This window comes from Siniperca chuatsi, linkage group LG15 (genome assembly GCF_020085105.1).
Source record: "Siniperca chuatsi isolate FFG_IHB_CAS linkage group LG15, ASM2008510v1, whole genome shotgun sequence".
Classification (NCBI taxonomy): domain Eukaryota; kingdom Metazoa; phylum Chordata; class Actinopteri; order Centrarchiformes; family Sinipercidae; genus Siniperca; species Siniperca chuatsi.
Window position 1 is genome coordinate 3153489 of NC_058056.1, and position 20761 is coordinate 3174249.

The 20761-nt window shown below is 39.3% G+C and overlaps 1 protein-coding gene across 3 annotated transcripts in view; it reads right to left on the reverse strand.

Annotated features, from left to right (window-relative positions):
• Positions 1–19875, reverse strand: part of LOC122861888 (disheveled-associated activator of morphogenesis 1-like) — a 31232-nt gene extending 11357 nt beyond the window's left edge. Inside the window, exons 1-17 of one of the 3 annotated variants that reach the window (XM_044166913.1) lie at positions 19655–19871; positions 19446–19518; positions 19116–19188; positions 8658–8875; positions 8437–8526; positions 7438–7509; positions 6811–6905; positions 6478–6697; positions 5287–5400; positions 4245–4355; positions 3137–3240; positions 2919–2985; positions 2400–2517; positions 2134–2272; positions 1412–1470; positions 815–1002; positions 354–611 (exon numbers count right to left, since the gene is read on the reverse strand). In XM_044166913.1, coding sequence (XP_044022848.1) covers positions 354–611; positions 815–1002; positions 1412–1470; positions 2134–2272; positions 2400–2517; positions 2919–2985; positions 3137–3240; positions 4245–4355; positions 5287–5400; positions 6478–6697; positions 6811–6905; positions 7438–7509; positions 8437–8526; positions 8658–8843 — 1821 coding nt within the window. In that variant the 5' untranslated portion in view covers positions 8844–8875; positions 19116–19188; positions 19446–19518; positions 19655–19871. Of the gene's footprint in view, positions 1–353; positions 612–814; positions 1003–1411; positions 1471–2133; positions 2273–2399; positions 2518–2918; positions 2986–3136; positions 3241–4244; positions 4356–5286; positions 5401–6477; positions 6698–6810; positions 6906–7437; positions 7510–8436; positions 8527–8657; positions 8876–19115; positions 19189–19445 lie in introns of all 3 variants that reach the window. The other 2 variants (XM_044166911.1, XM_044166914.1) reach the window with 2 other exon arrangements.
• Positions 19876–20761: the final 886 nt, after the last annotated feature.

A 20761-nucleotide genomic window follows, 5' to 3' on the forward strand; every position in this document is an offset into this window, starting at 1 on the left:
TCTTACTGTCAGCAAATCCCACGAAAAGACCAAAACCAACAATGTGTAAGTCTGTCTCTCAAGACTTTCTGACTTCCCTCCATTGCTCTCAACCCCACGCCCACTGGTTCCTACTGAAGACATAGATCAGTGTTCACAAACACATAGCAGCTGGTCTACAGCCAGCACATAGCGCTGTACCACACTGCTGTGAAACTAGAGGCCTTAGCCTTTTTTTGATACGTGAGGAATACTGTAGTAATAATAGTAGCAGCACTGCAGTAGTAGATGTAGTAATGTAATGTAACAGTATAGTTACAGCGGTAGTGACAGTCATAATAGGGGCTGTAGCAGCCTGGCAGTGGTAGGTGTACCTCAGGCAGTTTGCTCCAGTTGAATGACTTCAGTGGCTTAGACGGCCAAGGAATATTCTTCTCCTGGGCAGCTCCTGGAGGAGGAGGTGGGGCAAATGGAGCCATACCAAAAGCTGGTGGGCCTCCTGGAGGAGGAGGTGGCGGAGGAGGAGGAGGAGGAGGAGAAGAAGAAGAAGAAGAAGAAGGGATAGATGGAACAGGACCAGAAGAAACTAAACCATCAGAAGTCACAGGAGGTCCTCCAGGAACACTGGAGGTCTGACAAGAGAACAGAAGCGAAAACAACGTCATCAAACAAAAAGAGATTCATTATGAACAGACAGACGACCACGACATGAATGATCAATGAAAATGAAAAAAATCTTTTTTATCACAATATTACACAAATATAGAAAAAAGTTCACTGTGTGAAACTTATCAATGACATTTTAGATAAACGTATACTGCGTTAGTGAACATACAGAACTGAGCTGCTGCAGCTGAGCAGACAGCTCTGCCACTTGCACTTTAGCTTGCTTGTGGTCGTTGCTCTCTCGCTCAAGTTTGTCTTTCATCTTGTTCAGCATCTCCATCATGTCTTCTTTCTCTTTATTCTTGGCCTCACACTCCCTCTCTTTCTTTTCAAACCGCTGCTGTAGGTTCTGATGCTCTGCAGAGAAGACAAGGTGAGACGGCTAGAAACGAGTGACTTCCAGGACAGATGGTGAGTGAAGGAGCAGAACCAAAGACAACAAACAAGCATCGTCACATCGCATGCTCGGATCCTGATGTACCCACTTGCAGGTCTAGTTTGTTTTGTTAATTGCATAGTGAAATTAGCAAAGCTAATTCCCAGCTGATCAGTTCAGCAAAATGTAAAACTGTAAAAGTCATACTGTTTTGGGTGAATTAATAATGAAAAAAGAAATGTATTATTGTAACTGTTTTTGATTATTCTTTTGCACATGTTAACCTGTGGTGATTATGGGAGTAAAATATATATTCAGGTCTCCATTTCCCCCTTTGGTATAACAGGAGCAAAGTTCAAATCCCCTCTGCACACACATGTGTGTGTTTACCTTTTCTCATTTTATCTGCTTGTTCTTTCCATCGTGTGACCTCGTTCTCCTTGACAAGCCTATAGACACAAACACACACACACACACACACACACACACACACACACACACACACACACACACACACACACACACACACACACACACACACCATAAGCATTTTTTTTTTTTTGGAGATTGGGGTTTTCCAATCAAGTGCTGGACCCTGCATCAGTCCACAGGCTTTATCTTAAGGACAATAACACGTCTTGTGCTACAGTACAGTTTCTGAAACATGTCTTTATGCTTCACTTATAAATATGTCACATGTACTTCTTTTATGAAATTTGATCAAAATTACAAAACATTTTTTGTTAATAAAGTTTTTACTTCATGTAGTTGTTTGACTTTACTATATCAACAGCAAGAGGTAAATGGTGTTAGATAGGATGAAGTTTATGGTAAGTAATTATTCAAATCAATGTTGATTTGCTACAATATGACACAATATTTCTCTGCTTCATTAAGAATGTGTGGGATTACTAATAGAACTATAACGATTACCCTTCAGACTACTGAGCAACCTTGAAAAGTTGCCTGAATGTGAAATGTTACTATAAACTTTATTTTAGAGAGCACTGTTCCATTGGTGCTATTTGAATCTCATCTGTCATCATTACTAAAAACTGTAGAGTCTGCAGCACTGATGCTCATGCCATGAGTTAGGAACCCTGGAAACTTACATGCGTACAATATTCTTAACGTTGAAGTCCTCCAGCGGAGCGACATCAGGGTTTTCACCTTTGTCTGTCTGCAGAACCAGCTGCTGAACTATCCGGTCCAACAACACCCAGTACTGAAGTGTGGAACTGTTCTGCTTATCTGCAGACAGACAGCGAGGAGTCAACAGAGGGAACAGCTGCTACTGTCCTGGATCATTTTATGGCATTTAAAAAAAAAAAAAGTAAATAAGTAAATTGTAGGCAAGCAGACAGACGGGCAGTCTTACATGGCATCATGAGACAGTGCTGCAGTGCAGACAGGAGGTGAGGGTAAGCTTCAGTGTGGTTCAGATTCCTCTTGATCAGCTCAAACATCTGGCTGGCGCTTTTAGTGTCTATATGGACCTGAGACAGTGTACCAAAAGACATCATCAGGTTCATAACACATTACACATCTGATTTGCATTTTCACATTTCATTTGACATCAAAAAGAAATGCAATGCAGAAGACGAGCTGGTCCAAGTGTGTTTTATTATAAAGGAACACTGGAATACACCACTCCTTAGTAGTGTATAATTGTCAAACTTTCAATAAAAATATGCAGCATGTTAACATGTTGTTTTGATTTCCAAGAATCCATAAAATTCCCCTTAAAGTCGTGGTGTGTACCAGAACTAATGATTGATGCTGTGTTCAGTCAGTTCATCTTTAAGAGCTTGTATTTCAGCTGGTTACTGGATGTAAAGGATGTAAAATATAGAAAACAATCATTTGGACAGCATGAAGGTTTGTCTAAATGACTTACAACATCAAAGCGTTTGGACATCAGAAGCTCATCTTCATTCCTCAACATCTCGAAGAAGTCGAGATGTCTGAAATCAACAATACACGTAACAACTGAACTCAGAAAGCAATTTAAAATCAAGTATGTCTACGTACAAATATGATCCCCTGACCTTTTACTTATTCATTAGTTCCATGACACAGTATTGATGCTAGCACCTTTTGGTGCACCTGATGTACCTGTCCAGGTTGGCGTTCTCATGGGAGTGCAGTTTGTCAATGACCGGCTGAATGCCCAACATCAGAAACTCATAGCGCAAATGGATACGGAACTCCAGACTGGTCTGAAAACACACACACACACACACACACACACACACACACACATATCATATCATATTGTGTAATAATATAACAGAATCATCCTATTCATCTTTTTGGTAGACAATATGTAAAGATAGGACAGGTAAAAAATATGAAGAGAGTTCAGGAGAGTAGTTTAGAATATGATGTCACTTAAAGAGACAGTACTTATAGCGCAGCCACACTGGTGCCTGATAGCAGTTATTATTTCAGCTTCCCTTACGAACAGCAGAAACCATCAGGTAGTGGCATCATTGCCTCGGAATCATAATGTAAAGATGTCTTTCTAGATCTATTTCTCTAGCAACAACAACTCATTAGACTTCAAGAAAACCATCACGTGCAAGTGGCTGCAGGCAAACCCTCCAACAAGGGACAACCGGACTGCAACTGCAAATTAAATGGTATGGAGAAGTTGACCTTTTCCCTAAGACTAAGATGCGATCGATATGTAAAACACTGGAAAAAATGTACTGCATACAGTACATGTGCCTAAGCCATTATACACTGGCAGTATTCTTTTTTTGAGTGAATCCAATGAAAAGACACAAACCATCCTACTAACAATTATTGTGTGTGTTTCTAAAGCTTGATATATCTTATTCTTCTCTGCCATAGAGCTCCAAAAAACAATTACAAACACATCAATGAGCCACACCGCTGAAGTGGGTTGTTTGTGAGGTGTTTTTAAAGATTTACGTCTTCAGTAGGAACCAATGTGCTTGGAGCTGAGAGCCACAGACAAAGTAGGGAAGACAGAGACTGTTGTTTTCGGTCTTTTCATGGGATTTGTTGACAATAAGAAAAAGTATGCCAGACTTAGCCTTTAAGAGGATGCATGTTGAAGAAAAGAGGGTACCAAAAAAATATTATAGTGTGTCATGCTGCATCACAAACCAATTCCTAAAAGACATTTGACATCATAAACAGATATTCAAATCAGAGGATTTTCCTTTAAGGGAGACACAGATAAACAGCCCTTCACCTCTCCTGCTCCCTGGCTGAGCACAGCATTGATGAAGGACATGATGGCAGTCTTCAGATTAACTTCATCTCTGTAACGGCCTGTGGATCTATCCAAATCTGTCAGCAGGGTCTGCACACAAAACAGAAAATATTCAAGTTATACCATTATAAAACATTTTTGTATGGATAAATAAAGCTTTTGGTCTCTCAAAGTTAGCAATCTCTGTAAACTGTAATGCAAGATGGATACACATTTGATATGACAAGTTGACATGTCAGTCATCTTAACAGAGAAAATAGGTGGTCAGCTGGTTTTCATGTTTAAACAAATGCTTTCCCTGCTGGCTGTGGACTCAAATATAATGATGCCAATCACTTTCTGTCACAATCTGATTTAAATATTAATGGTCCCTCGAGGATGATTCCTACTGATTTTGATGACCCACCTCAAACCATATCCTACATATTTAGCTCCACGGCATTAGTATGTTGTTAATCCTGTCCAACACATTTATTTTGTAATGTTATTGTAGCCTCTTGGAGTTACTATTATGGCTTATTCTTTTAAAACATACCGAATATGGTGAGCTAGGCGGAGACAAACACTCCAATTCATTTTCTACAGGAAGCAACAAATCGCTTTGGAGAAGCATGATGGGATGGCCAGGAGTGAGAGAAGGTGAAGCAATGAAGAGAGCTATGTTCAAATAAATTAACCATGACCTGGACGCCTGGTGGCTCCAATTTAACTCCAATGAGATGCAGCCTCTGCAGCATTCTATATCACTGTGAGCATTTGTATTGTGTCCGGTCTTGTTTGCCTAGTTTGTATAGTGGTTGCTTTATTATTATTAATTATTGACCACCTAAAACACCTAAACGTGATGGCATTTTAATACCATACTATTACTCTTATACTATAATGCCAAACTTTTTGCTTTGTGTGTTATGCTTTCGGTCATCGTGTCAAGAAATCAGATGAATCTGTTTCATCCACACTTGCATCGTCCTTTGCAGAAAATTGAATGAAGCGCACACAAATTAACAAAGCAAAAGCAGACCTGAAAGCGTGTTCTCTCTGAGGCAAATTTCTGGTAGTGCAACATGGCTGCTAGTACTTTCTTATGGCCTCCTGGCACCAAACATACTGCCCCGAGGATCTCTAACACTGCAACCTAAGGAGAGACAAAAGAATGGTTAATTACAAATGAGAAGGAGAAATGATTTCATGATTGTTTACAGGGACATGGTAAAAGTTTGATCTTAAAGAAGTCATTTATAAAAAACTGTAATCAGAAAAATCATGAAATCCAAATTTTTATGTAACTGTCTGACTTGAGACTTGAGTACATCATCTCATCACCAGTTTTCCCTCTCTAATATACTGTAATCCTCTCCTCAAATCTTTGCAAAAATCCAATTATGGTCAACAAAACTAGAAGGTAGTGGCTTGCTCCTTTGCCACCTTTAATAGTGGTCACAGTGTCTCTGCAACCTTGCAGAACACGTCAGTTACAGTTGTTCTTGTGTTGCCATCTTTGTTTGTAGTGATCTTCACCTGCTCTTGCAATTCCTCAACAATGTCACGTAGTTTTGTTGTTGTCTTTGCTTTATAGTATTGCCATCTCTTCTCAGACCGTGATGACAGCCATAAGTTTTTTTTGTATCATCAAGTGTAGGTTGAGCTGTTTTTTGTATGTATACAGTATAAAGCCTGTTTTTTTTTTCTTCACATGGATGTTTGCCTGATGAAGACCTTAAAGTTTGTTTGTGGTCATTTTATATCGTTTTGTGGTCTTTTGTGTCTCTTTGTGGTTATTTTGTGTCTCTCTGTGGTCTTTTTATGTCTCTTTGTGGTCGTTTTGTGTCTCTTTGTGTTCATTTTGTGTCTCTTTGTGTTCATTTTGTGTCTCTTTGTGGATATTTTGCGTCTCTTTGTGGTGGTTTTGCATCTCTGTGCGGCCATTTTGCATCTCTTTGTGGTGGTTCTGAGTCGCTTTGTAATCGTTTGATTGACTTTCTTGCAAGAAATGTTAATAGTCACTTCAAACAGAGGCTCTGGCTCTGGGTCCCCCCTGACCCAGCCTGTTCAGTGATCCATCCATGCAGAACGGTACCTAATTTCAAACCAGCATACAAAAAACAACCATGCATCCACCAACCCCCCACCTTCTAACAAATCTGCTTCATGATTTTAGAATAAAAGAAAGTTACAAAGTATTCTATGTGCTGATTGTGTTCCACCTATATACCTTGGTTTTGATGTTTTCAGTGGCGAGACTTTGTGCGATGATATTAATGCTCTCACAGTGACCCAGGACATGAGCTCTGCCCTGAGAGTTGTTCATCAGAGCTTTGATGCAGCCAATCAGTGAGGTGTGGACCTGAGACTCGGTGGTCTCGTGGTCCATTGACTTGAGGAAATTCAGGATACAAGACAGGCCATCCAACTCAATGAATCGTGTCACAAAGCTGAGGGAGATCAATCACAATGGCAGGTTAAGGGAGTCTTTGGGTCACTACAGTACAGGGGAAAATGAAATAACATTTTCAGAATAACATGTGTGTAAGAACTGGAATTGTACCTCATTGACTGTGTCCTCAGTGCTGTCTTTAGACCATCCAAAATCTTGTGTACTCCCTGCTCTTCCTCATTCTCCAGTGCCAGCAGAGTTTTCCTCTGGGAAGAGAGAGGTTAAACAAAATAATTCCTCACAATTTTTCACAATTCCAAATAGGTTATATACACACTCAGAGGCAACAATGGAGAGAGTTTGGACAAACTGTCCCTTTGGCTCCTCACTAGAACTAAATGTTGGTGGTTTATAGTGTAGGATAGGCACACTCTGTGATATCAGCTGAAATTAAGTTAAAAAAAATGGCAATGTCATATAAATTAACATTATTATTCAAAAGCAAATATATAACTACTATAGATATGACAATGTCCATCATGAAAAAAAGAATCAAACTTTCAAACCCTCATGTGCAAAATGATTCTGTTTAAATAAGTTTGGTGTGCATTGTCATCTGTGTACTTTATAATGCTACTACAAGGGGTGACAAAATTTTTGTTTTTTTTTAATTACTCAAAGTGGCTTTAAAAATCATTAATATTTTTACAAAGAAAATTTTTAAAGCAAAATTTGTCTATCTGTGTCTGAATGAACTGGGAACAGCGGGATGAAAACAGACTTTAGAGAGTTACTCACAGCAGCGATGGACACGAGATGGTCAATATAATACTCCGGCAAGCTGGTTGCTCCTTTATTCTCCTCTGCCTCCTGAAATCCACATATATACAGACACACAGGTCATGGATATACTTACATATACTAGACAACAAATCCATCTGTCATATTTTGCCTATTAGCCTTTTTTTTTTAATCAAAATAGAGAAATCGAGGAACATGCAGCGGCTCCAAAAAGTAGTATACATGATTTGTGGCTAGGTATGGCATTTACATGTGGGGATTTGCAAATTTAAAAATTTTGTAAAATTTACATGGATGGGTGCATGATCCCAGCCATTGTGTCAAACAACTACTTGTATGTAACATCATATAGATATAGCCATGTATTCATAGTCATAGACTATTGAAAATATGGACATCATGGGGATTTGTGACATCACCCACAGGTTTCTGAAGGGACTTATTTTTTCAATTGGGTTTTTTTTTGATTGTTGCCATCTTTGTCAGTTACTGGAGCCAGAAAATCTAATTTTGGTCAAAAGGTATGGAGCCTTAGTGGAGCTGAAGAGGGACTAGCAAACAGTAAACACAGTTAATATTGGCTGAAACACCTGTAAATCATGCAAAAACGCTCCCATAACAAAAGCCTTAACATTTCATTAATTGATCAATACTTTTAAAACTCCCTCTCTTGAATGTAACCGTGATGGTTTGTGCGTGTGAATCAGTAAATGACTACATTTATATAGCACTTTTATCCAAAGTGTTTTACAAGGTTGTTGCCGCAGTGTGCTGGACAGCCATCAGGAGCAATTTGGACACATTGACATGTGGACAGCAGGAGGTGGGGATCGGACCACCAACCCTGTAATGAACCACAGCAGTAGCAGTTCGTTTGAGGCATATTGAACTCTTGTGTGGTAGCAAGTCTTGCCCAAGAAAAGCAGCTGCCCAGGAGCTCACTACACATAAACTGCCAATACAAATAAGTTGGCTGTTGTAGTTATAATTTCTTACCATTTTCTTACTACAGTAGATCTGCCATTTTTTCTCTGCTGGCAAAGCAAACATGGCTGCTCTGTGCTCCTCTGTTAGGTCCAGTTCATCCTGGGATAGAAGAAAAAAAGGATAGAAAGGGAGAATGAGGAAGAAAGCTGTTGAATAATTACAGATGCTTGAAGGCACATAGAAATACCCAGTGTTCAGAAGAGGAACATTGACTCTGGTCTTGTACTCACCACCAGCTCAGTGAACATCGAGTCCAGCTCTTGAAGGGGGGGCATAGGCAGACTGGGCTCCAGTATAGCCACGGTGTTGATGTTGTCATGGCAGTAGGTGATCTCTGGTTGGTCACTTCCTTTGAAGCAGCAAGAAAATAGAGAGGATAGGCCACGCCCCTGGGGCTGCTTCTCCTGGGACGCCATGGTTACAGCACTGACCTCACCAGAAGTATTTACTAAAGCGGAGGACAAAAAGTGTCAATCATGTGTACTCCCTGGTATTGATCTTAATGCATTTTGCAGCTATTTTATGGTCAGAGATCTGACAAACTGAGCAAATATTTGAATGAAGTGTTGAGAATCTGCTCAAAAATGTAAAACATTAAACCAGATTGAGAACAATGGTGAAACAGCTAAAGAGATATCTGTGAAAAATGCAATGAGTACAATAAAAGAAAAGAAAGTATTAAATCAATTTATCAAATTAAAAGGAAATAACTGTTTCCTTTATATTTGATACATTTCCAAAGTTTCTAAAGTCACTTTTATAGACATTCTTTGACACAGAATTTATATGATTTCCTGTTTGTACATCTCATTCTTATATACTGTCTGCCAAAACAGAATACTGTGAATTTGTAAGGTGCCAACATCAGGCCACATTTTCCTCTTTTACAAATGTTAAAATGTACTGGATAGATTGCAGTGAAATTTACTAAGCATCCTCATGCTCCCCAGACTGTGAGCCCTTTTCATTTTGGACACTCCATGTGCTTTCCTGTAGCATTACACAATGGACGAAATGTCAGCTTTGCATGCAAGATACTGTTAGTTAGTTAGTTAAGTAGAAAAGCATATCCTGAAGAAAATGTATGTGATTGCTGTGAGAGCTGATGGGATTGGGATGATCTTTGGATGACTTTATAAATACATAAAACTCATTGACCTTCATGTATTGTCTGAGTTACAGATGTAATGGGAGTGAAATGAGCTTTAAAACACTTCTGCATTAAGCTTTTATACATTACTGTATACTGTATAACTCATGAAGGACATAAAAACCTGGATGACCTGCAATTTTCTGATGTTAAACTCTGACAAAACTAAAGTTATTGTGCTTGGCCCCAAACACTGCCGAGACACATTATCTAAAGATATAGTTGCTCTAGATGGCTTTGCCCTGACCTCCAGCACCACCGTAAGGAACCTCAGAGTTATCTTTGATCAGGATTTATCCTTTAATTCCCACATGAACAAACTTCAAGGACTGCTTTCTTTCACCTACGCAACATTGCAAAAATCAGACACATCCTGTCTCAAAATGATGCAGAAAAACTAGTTCATGCATTTGTTACTTCTAGGCTGGACTATTGCAATTCCTTATTATCAGACTGCCCGAATAAGTCCCTTACGACTCTCCAGTTGATCCAGAATTCTGCGGCACGTGTACTGACAAGAACTAGGAAAAGAGATCATATTTCTCCAATATTAGCTTATCTGCACTGGCATCCTGTAAAATCCAGAATAGAATTTAAAATCCTTCTCCTCACCTACAAAGCTCTTAATGGTCAGGCACCATCATATCTTAAAGAGCTCATAATACCTTATTACCCGACTAGAACACTAGAGCTCCCAGAATGCAGGGTTACTTGTGGTTCCTAGAGTCTCCAAAAGTAGAATGGGAGCCAGAGCCTTCAGTTGTCAAGCTCCTCTCCTGTGGAATCAGGTCCCAGTTTGGGTTCGGGAGGCAGACACCATCTCCACATTTAAGAGTAGGCTTAAGACTTTCCTCTTTGATAAAGCTTATAGTTAGGGCTGGCTTGGGTGAGTCCTGAACCATCCCTTAGTTATGCTGCTATAGGTCTAGGCTGCCGGGAGACTTCCCATGATGCACTGAGCTCCTCTCCTCCTCTCCCTCTCCATCTGTATGCATTTTTATCCTATTACTGTATGTTACTAACTCGACATCTTCTCTCTCCCGTAGTTTTGTGCTTCCTCGTTTCTCTCCTCTCTCCTGTTGCTTTCAGCAGGTATTTCTACCTCCTGAGCTGCAGAGACTGGATCTGTGGTTGTGGGCCACCTGCTGCCCCCGTGTTCCTGCTCGACAACTGCTGCTGCAGTTGTTGTTAGTGGCTCTGTTGCTAGTACTGTGAGTATTATTATTCCTATAGCTGTCATTCCTATTATTATTAATTCATTAATATTAATGTTACCACTACAATTACATTATTACTATTTTAAAAATTCTAGGTGGTATTTGCATTTTGGAATGTGAATGTTTGAGTTTGTGCTTTATACAGGTGTTGTGTTATAAATACAGTGGGACTGAATGGGCCTCAATAGACATCGACTCACTCCATGACATAGACTCCTAATAACTCATAATGTTTGAGATATACATGCAATGGTGTAATCAAAGCAGCACCCTTCTACACAGTATTACACACAGTTTGACATATGAGTCCATTTAGTCGCATTAAAACTAGGAGGAGATGTGAATGATTTTTTTTTTAAATCATGTTTTTCAGGGATATTGCATTAAAGGATAGATTCACATTTTTTTCAAGTTTGTCATGATACAATAGCCAGGTGCCCCTATGAACAAGGAAACCATTTTTACATGAAGCCTCACATTAACTTCTGATACAATTTGGAATATATTTTTGCATGTAACGAGGTCTGCGGATTTTGCCCCACATCACTTCCACTGGGGGCATGTTAGGAAGGGATCTTTTAATGGCCAGTATGAACAGGAGGAATGATTACAGCAAGTAAAACCTCTTTTAATGTACATGTGGACATGTGAGTATTGTTTTAAGACAGACTTGAAAAAATGTGAGCCAATCCTTTGAACAAAGTCATGAAATGCAGGAAACTACGTAAAATTACAAACATATTGATATATTTTTTGGGTTAAGTATAAGAACGTTAGTGTGATTACTGCTGCACAGCATTTAGATCTATAATCAGATTAACAATACATTGATGCTGAGCACATTCATGCTCCCCCCATGCTCATGGTGGGATTTGTTGGGTCTCTGTAAATAATATCATAAAGAGTACGGTCTAGACCTGCTCTATAGGAAAAGTGCAATGAGATAACTTCTGTTATGAATTGCCGCTATATACATAAAATTGAATTGAATTGAATTGAATTAATGACCTCTTGGGCTTGTGTCTGGCACCACCATCAGGACAGATTGTACATTTTTTGCCGAACTACTGGTTAGTTAAACTGTAAGTATGTTGTCACTAACTTTACTGTTGCAGGGTTAAATGAACTCTGCACACTTGGTGCAGCTGAGGCTTCTGACTTTTAATCATGTTTTTAAAAAAGATGCAGCAATCAGATCTCCAACAACAGAACACAGCGCTTCACCTAATATCCATGCATTATTATCACAGTGTCATCATGCATGTGGATGCATGCATACACAATCACACACACACACACACACACACACACACACACACACACACACACACACACACACACACACACACACACACCTGTTAAATACTTCCTATCTCTTAAACATCACTACATAAAATGAGCAAAAATATTTAGTGGCTTGTACACACACAAACATGTCTCCAACATGCAGGCTGCACAAACACTTGTCTCCTATCCATTAACACCAACATGGTCAAACACATACACACGCACAAACTAACACAACTATACACACACACATTGATTTAGATGTGATTAGTTAGCCAAAACTGGAACAATTCTTGTTCACTCAGCTGATCTGACCAAGAATGTGGCGTTATCTGTTCCATGCTTTTAATTAATTTGTGTCTTGGTTTCAAAAGTTTAACTAAGAACTTGAGATTGTCCCGATTTCAGGTGGACAGAGGCACAAAACAAGGCTGCCCTCCATCAATCTTATTGTTCATCATTGCCCTCCAACCATTGTTAGAAGCCATTAGACTACAGAAAGCTCTAAGGGAGTTGCATTGGGAGGCCAGAAACAAAAACCTTTTAGCTTTTTAGATGATTAACGTATACTGATAGCTGATGCTTGATAACTCACTATCAAACTACTTCATTTAATGAATACATTTTCCGTTGACAGGTTGAAGGGTAAATTGGCAAAAGAAGACTGTGAAACTGACCCTCAGTGTTTTAAATTTAAATTGGTTGAGAGCAGTATGAAGTATATACAGTGGTGTGCAACAGTGTTTGCCCCCTTCCTGATTTCTTATTTTTTTGCATGTTTGTCACACTTAAATGTTTCAGATCATCAAACAAATTTAAATATTAGTTGAAGATAACCCAAGTAAACACAAAATGCAGTTTTTAAATGAAGGTTGTTATTATTAAGGGAAAACACTCGCCATGTTAACTTTTTGGCTGTTAATTCTAGCACCACCATCAGGCTGATTGGAATCATATTTCTGGGGAAGCACTTCCATGCCATCGCCAGTTATGATGCCAAGTTTCATGTCTCTAGCTCGTTCCAGCTCACTGCAAATTTAGGGAAGGCATAAAAAAACAGATAACGATGAATAGACCACGCCCACATGCACCAATCAACAAGAAACTTCATATTTTGGTTAATCTTTTCCTCCAGAGCATGCTTGCCAAATTTGTTGAAATTGTGTGCACCAGGTGTTGAGGTACAGTTTTTTGGCATTTGTGGTGCCCCCTATAGGTCGGGCTCAAAATACTCTGGCACGCCTATTCCCAAAGACGGACTGAACATATCCACCAGAATGTACGATGATTCGACAGATCGTTTATAAGTTATGGCCATTTTCCTGCAAAGCGAAGATATTTTGGCTGATGGTGGCCATGTTGTTTGACCGATCTTGCTCATTTATAATAGAAATGTGTATCTCAGTCCCGTAATGCTGTATCCCAAATTTGGTGTTGGTAGAGTCAAAATCCAAAAAGTAGATGTCACTTTCCTGTATTTCACATTATGCAAATTAGCAAAAGATCCATCATGGCGGACTTTAATGGTCCCAGAGGCTTTTTTGCAGAGCACATTGAGCTGGACTTGTGAGAGAAATTTCAAGTTATTTGGACTTACGGTGTGAGGGCCGTGGACTGTTCAAAATTACATTTTTGGGGCCTTAATTACAGCGCCACCATGTGGTCGACATCACATGCACATCATTTCCAGTTATTGGGGTCCACTTCGCGGTTTGAACCCTTATAATAATAATAATAATAATAATAATAATTATTATTATTATTATTATTATTATGATTATAAACCGGCACAAACTCAATAAGTTTCTACCGCTTCGCAGTTTGAACCCCAATGAAACCTGCAAGCACAGACCTGATATACACAGTTCTAAAAAAAGTTTACAGGTACATTACAGGTAAGCTGTTTAAGCGCACAAAACTAAGATGATGTATAAACAAAAGTCTAAAAGTCTATCCTCAAACACACCTTTATGTCACCTTATTAATTCCAAAATTACAGGATGCCTAATAATTTATCAACCACTTTACAGCCGCTTTACAGTGACAAAATGTCAGTTTGTCAACAACAACAAGGGCTGATGAAAAGAGATTTTTCATATAAACAGTGACATTTTGAAATCCCCAAAACAGAACAATACTTTATGCAGTAGCGAATCATAATTCTGTGATACAATATGTGTCAAACCAGGATTTAAAGCATACCTACAGTACATTAAACTATAAAGATTAAAAGGTAGTAGGGAATTAGGACACACCAAAAGTTCATCTAGCTAAAGATTCACAATAGTTAGCTAATGCTAACTCGTCATGTTGACATTGTTAAGGTTTGTTCAGATTTCTACGTCAGATGTTGAAATGGTCTCAAATAAATGAGCCGGTCAGGTTACTAGGCACTGTGAAGCCTCTTTTTAAACTCCGAACTGACAGTCTGGTTGATGAAGGGAATGCTGATTAACGACTGGGTTTGGGTTAATAAGTCAGTAAGTAAAGTTGGCTCCAGTGCCAGCAGTAGAGAACTGGTTAGCGTTAAATCCAGACTGGGCTGACAGGCGAGTCAGGAGCAGCGGGACAGCTATGTGAAGCATGCTCACTCGACAGACAGGCAGGTGGAGACACACCCTTAGCAGGAAGAAGTTGTACTCATCATGGACAACTAAGCCTAGTGACAAGATTCAGGTCTGGAGTTTTTAAATGAAAATGAAAGTCTTGGAGGCTAGACTGATGCGGCTGGACACAGTTACAGCACCTGTGAGGCCGAGTTGTAACAATCACATTTAGCAGCACACTTCAAACAACTATGAGATCATCTCTGTGAGACTGATCTGAGATCTAATTTAAAGCTGAAGAAACCGGAGAATTAATTTGTGGCTGACTCAGAGAGGAGTGTTTGAAATGATTTCTGCAAAAGTTAAGTTTATTTGGAAAGTTCTTTTGCTGGACGCCGCATTTTCCGAATCTCTACAAGAGGTGGTGAGAGAAATGGTGGAATTTTCCTTTAACTGAACCTTCTGAGACAGTTCCAGACGCCACCACAAAATGTTGGCTTTAAATTAAATAACTAGTTATTATTATTATTATAATTAAATGTGACGGTCAGGACCTGCTCTACAGGAAAAGTGCAAAGAGATAACTTCTGTTATGAATTGGTGCTATATAAATAAAATTGAACTGAATTGAATTATTTCGGGTTCCTGGTGTATCCTTCATATAGGGTTCTCATTGTAACTTCCAGAAAGGGTTCCACGTAGCACTAAAAAAGTTGTCCAATGGGATAAGCAGAAGAACCTGACAGGGGCTAATTTGCACTTTTCATTTTCATTATCTTGTGCACAGAGTTGATCATTTGGCCTGTGGTCAGAATACATTAGAAGCAAAATGGACAGAGATCTTTTGCAGCATGAATGTGTATCATTTTCATGGCAAACTGCCCTATAGGTTTTGGCATCCCAGTGGTAGAAGCAATATTCAGATCCTAGTAACAATACAAGAACATTTAAAAAAAAAAATCTCCATAACAAGTAGAGGTTGTACATTCAAAATGTTACTTTACCCGGCATTCACTTATTTTTTGACCACTTGGGGGCAAAACTCTTTTATAATATTACCTTATTATTGCTGATACAGTTCAATGTTGTAGCTGGTCGAGTTACAGCTAATTCTAAACTTTATTTAACTTTTTGAGTATGTCATTCTTGAATTTGGGAAGTAGTTTACAAAACAATCTTAACTCACTGTCCACTTACTAGCTTTTTCTGAGGCTTTCAACTGCATCTCTTAGTCTTCATCGGCAGATGGAGTTGGCTAAGTTGCCATGAAGTTGGTTCAGTTGTCGTCACGTGACCTTAAATAGGGACCTCATGATAACAGGCGACCTGCGTTAAGATTATTTTATCAAACTTCATATGCTGTTGTGCAGTTTAACCTATTGCACTATATTATATTTTTGATCATACAGTATGTTTTATATGTAAAATAACTCACTGTCAGATACATGTGTAAAAAATGCAATATTTTCCTCTGAAACGTATTGAAGTGGAAGAATAAAGCAGCATCACACGGAAACACTCAAGTTAAGTACCTTGAAAATGTATTTAAGTACAGTGCATGAGATACATGAGACACCACTGGATATTACCACTTTACAATCTTCCCCTCGGCTGAGAAAAGGTCAGAGGCAGTGAGTGAGGCTGATCCCCTGGGGACCACAACATCCAAAACTAATTTCACTGGAAAATACTGTATTTTTCCAGACCAAAGTGTCGGACAGACATCACCATACTAAATCCCTGCAAACAATAAACACACGAATAAATACAAGTACTGGAACTCTTACAGCTGATGCCCATGCGTGTTTTGTTGATGTATGACAGAGTACACTGTCAGTGTCACATAAATGTGTTTTACATAACAACATGTCAATGGTTGCTGCAGGACTAATAATGATCAGCACTATGTGTGTGTGTGTGTGTGTGTGCATGTTGTGTATACTGTAGAGTGATGACAGGGTTATAATTCATCCTGATGCTCAGATGAACCAGTCAGCTCAGAGTTCGCAGGGTTTAATCAATACTTTATCGATCCCTGAGGGGAACGCTTTCTCTAGCCCCTCTCTCAGTGGAGTGGATTCACTAGCTCACTCAACGACAATTCAGTCAAAATGTTTGCTTGTTCTTTCCCAACATGAACGTGTGTTGATGATGAGGCTGCTAACAACATGTCCTCATCAAGCAGTTAAACAGAACTCTTCCTGTATATGTCACTTCTGTCTCCTGATGAGCCATTTTTAATGTTTTCATGGAATTTATGTAAGCATATTAAAGAACACTAACATTCTGATTGACTGAAGTGTATCGTTCATACTTGTTGTGTGTAAGACAATATGATATTAGAGGTCTTCCAGCAGACCTGACCCCAGTGAAAACCTGAGGATCAACCCAAACCAGGTCTGTGGTCCTCATTCTTAATGGATAAGGCTGGTGTTATTCCACATTTTTCTCTTGTCAACAAAACCAACAATGTGCTAGTCCGTCTCAATATTTGTTCACTTCCTGTCTGTATGTTAGCACATCCAATAGTACACAGCAAAAAATTAACTGTTAATATTTGGCAAACTTCATTTTCCAAAATGTAAACAAATATAACACAGTTGTTCATCTTTTGATACTGATGAGTTTCATGCCGATCCAAGCCATAGAAGAGCTCCAACTGACTCTATGAAACAGCTGCAAATTGCTGATTTGAAAGTGTCATCATCATGTAAAAGGTGATGCTTGTTACACTACATTTTGGCACCTCCAGTGAATTTCACTACATGTGTTTTTCGACATGCTGCCACAGAATATCATGAATAAATGTCACTTTTACAAACTATGTGTAGCTGACATGAGTAGACTGGCTGTTCTGCATATATATATATATATATATATATATTAGTGATGGGAATTATGGCTCTTTGAAGGGAGCTCTTCATTTAGTACCACTTCTGCTGGTCGCTGCCTAAGTTACTTTCTTATTTGTTGCAAGAAACAAACATGTAAGATTCTTCATTTGCAATACAGTTAAATATTCTGTCATATTGATGGTTAAAAAGTTGGATATGTCAAGAATAACTATCTTAGTTGTATAACAAAAATAACACTACTAATGAAATAGTATGGGTTAACAAATAATTGCACAACTGTATACAGACACTTACAGTGTATTTCAATAAAATTTGTATGATGTATGAAAAATGCTCTGTTCACAAGTGTCATTTGTTCGTTATCATGCATTTGTTTTTTGGGGGGTGGGGGGTATATGAGCATATATGCTTGAGGCCCCTTGGTGGCTTACTGATATGTGGACTTGGACAGTCCTAGGTCTGTGAGTGTGGGGAATCCTGGACATTTGGATTCAGTCTTTGTTTTTTGTTGACTTTTGTATTGTGTGACCTAATGACCACTGCAGATTATAGCAGGCCATTAGAAACTCGGCTGGCAACTCTAATGATCGGAACTCCCAATCTGAAAGAATCATCTTTCATTATATAAATTCAGTCATTTATACTGGATCAGATAACTGAATAATAAATGTGGGACCAACCAGCTTAGCAGTGACCAAACAGTAACCTGCCAAAGTGAATCTGCCACAGCAAGCCTGTGCACATTTGATTTGAACTCCAGATAGTCTCCCAGATAGAAAATCTGTCAGGTGCCAACAAAACAGTAACAAGGTCACGCAACTCACTGCACTAACCACTAACTATTCGCAAGGGAGCATTCATTTATTATCATGTTATCATATATTTTTTTAAGTTTGAAAATAATTTTCCTTTATCAAGTAAAACATAATACAGATTTCAAAATAATGATGGATGAAACTCAGGGCCGTGGCTATCACTGAAGACACAGAGGTCACATCCTGGGTTGTTTCTGGGAATGTTCAAGGTTTTAATGACCCAAGGAGGAAGTTACAGTCTACACTCACACAATTACGCATGATGAGGCTTTACACTCCATATCTTTAAAGTTTAGCAGTGTGGAGAGGGCTTTGTGTAGCGAGACACAAATGACAGAATGGGAAGAAAACACGACGGCGGGGAACGACAGTTACATTGGGCATTTTAGAGGAAAAGATAAATAAATTATATTCCATGTATTTTTGTAAATACTACAGTAATCTGGTGAACATCTGGTGTTCATCTGACAAAAACGGCTATAGAGATATAATTGTTACAGAGGAGAACCCTGACCAGCTTTTATGTCTGGTGACAATATATCTACAATATACAATAAAGAACATGAAATACACATTGTTGTAGTTTTTATAGCATATAGTATCTGTGAAATATGTACTATAATTACTTTATAGGATCAGCAGAATATCAGTGTTGTTGACACAAATGTTAAAGATTTAAGGCTCTATTAGTTTTTGCGTTGTGCTGGGGGAATTTGGACTGTATTTCTAAAATCCTGGCTACAGGCCTGATAAAGCCTGTTGACGTGTGATGTCATCATGCTCTGCCGAAAGTGCGTGGCTCATCGTGGGTTTCTTACCTTTGTAATCCACTTCTGTGTGATGCAGTGGGATGCCATGTTCAGTTCCAGCAGTCAGGTGTCAGATGAACATCTGCAGAAGAGATCATTCACTCTGCTGTCACTGTGGCTCAAACTCCGATGTCAACATTCAAACAGCTGGTTATCACTGAAGACTAAGGAATTTCTTCAGAGACTGTAATTTTACATTTTTTAAAAACTCTAAAGAAAAAGATAGCGAGGATACGAAACGGGGGAGTCAGAACGTGATGCTGAAATGAAGCTTCAACTCCAAAGACACAGATTGAACTTATTAAACTGAAAGTACGGCAACAAAAATCTGAAACTTACATCAGCCTGTGGCACTTTCAGTAGAGCTCTAGTTGAATAGAGTCTGCAGTCATAATCCACAAGAAGTTAGAAACTGGGTAAATACAAAGTCCACGAGAGAAAGAAGCGTTACCAAGAGCTGACTCAGGGACTTTCCTTAAAGTTTGGCAGAAACTTGCAGGTGTCCAAGAAAATACCAATCCTCATTTATTTGCTTCATCTGTCCACACCTTGCCTGTTCCTGTATTTCTGCCTCTGTACTCTCCTTTTTCCTTTTTCCATTCTGATGTGTCCATGAGAGTTACTCAGTGTCTCTGTCTGTCTCTCTGTCTGTCTCTGTCTGTCAGGCAGAATGTACAGAGAAACTGACAGATCAGCCTGGGTGACTGTACAGTATGTGGAGAGTTCAGAACACACACTACTGCATTCCTGGTGGAGGCAGTCACACCCAGACCTCACCCATTGCATTATGTGTGTGTGTGTGTGTGTGTGTGTGTGTGTGTGTGTGTGTGTGTGTGTGTGAAAGAGAGAGAGAGAGAGAGTGAGAGAGAGGTGTGACAGTCTCTGTGGTAATATCTGTACAGCTTCTCATCATGCCCGGTAATAGGGGCAGTGGTGGCCTAAAGGTTGGAGCAGCGAGCTTGTGACCGAAAGGTCGTCGGTTTAATCGCCCGGATGTCGCTCTCTCCCTCGCTGAGCAGGGCCCTCAGCCCCAACCGCTCCAGCGGAGCCGCTCAGAGGCCTCAGATCAGACTGCGATTGTACTGGACAGCTCCCAGGTGTGAATGTGATCAGGGAGTTCCTGAAACTGAACGATTGCTCTTTTTCTGCCCTCATTAGCATTGTTACCTCAGCAGCATACTCTCACATGATCATGCTCTGTAATCACTGGAACAGTCACGACAGTGGACTCTCAGTGAGGAAATGGCCGCAGTGAATTATGAACTTTTCAAAAGTGTGTGAATCAAAGAAGCTTTGAAGTGCCCTATCCAAATGTAGCTATCGTGTCACTCCTTTTTTAGCCCATCAATCTCATGTTCTGTTCTAACCTTCTCTCTCTCTCAAAACCCAACAGGCAGCGCCGGATGGCCGCCCGCCATTGACTCTGGTTCTAAAATAAATAATGGACTTAATGAATTTGGAATTTGTGTATTTCTCATTTAGTCAATTAAAATATAGTGTAAGCCTGTTGATGTAAAAAAAATAAATCCTTTCACAGCATCAGAAAACATATTTGTCTGGTGCTTCTCATCGTATTAAAAGGACTGCCAATCATTTTGTGCATCATGGTTCCAACCATGCATTTAAAACAAGCATTTAAAAATACAATGGCGGGG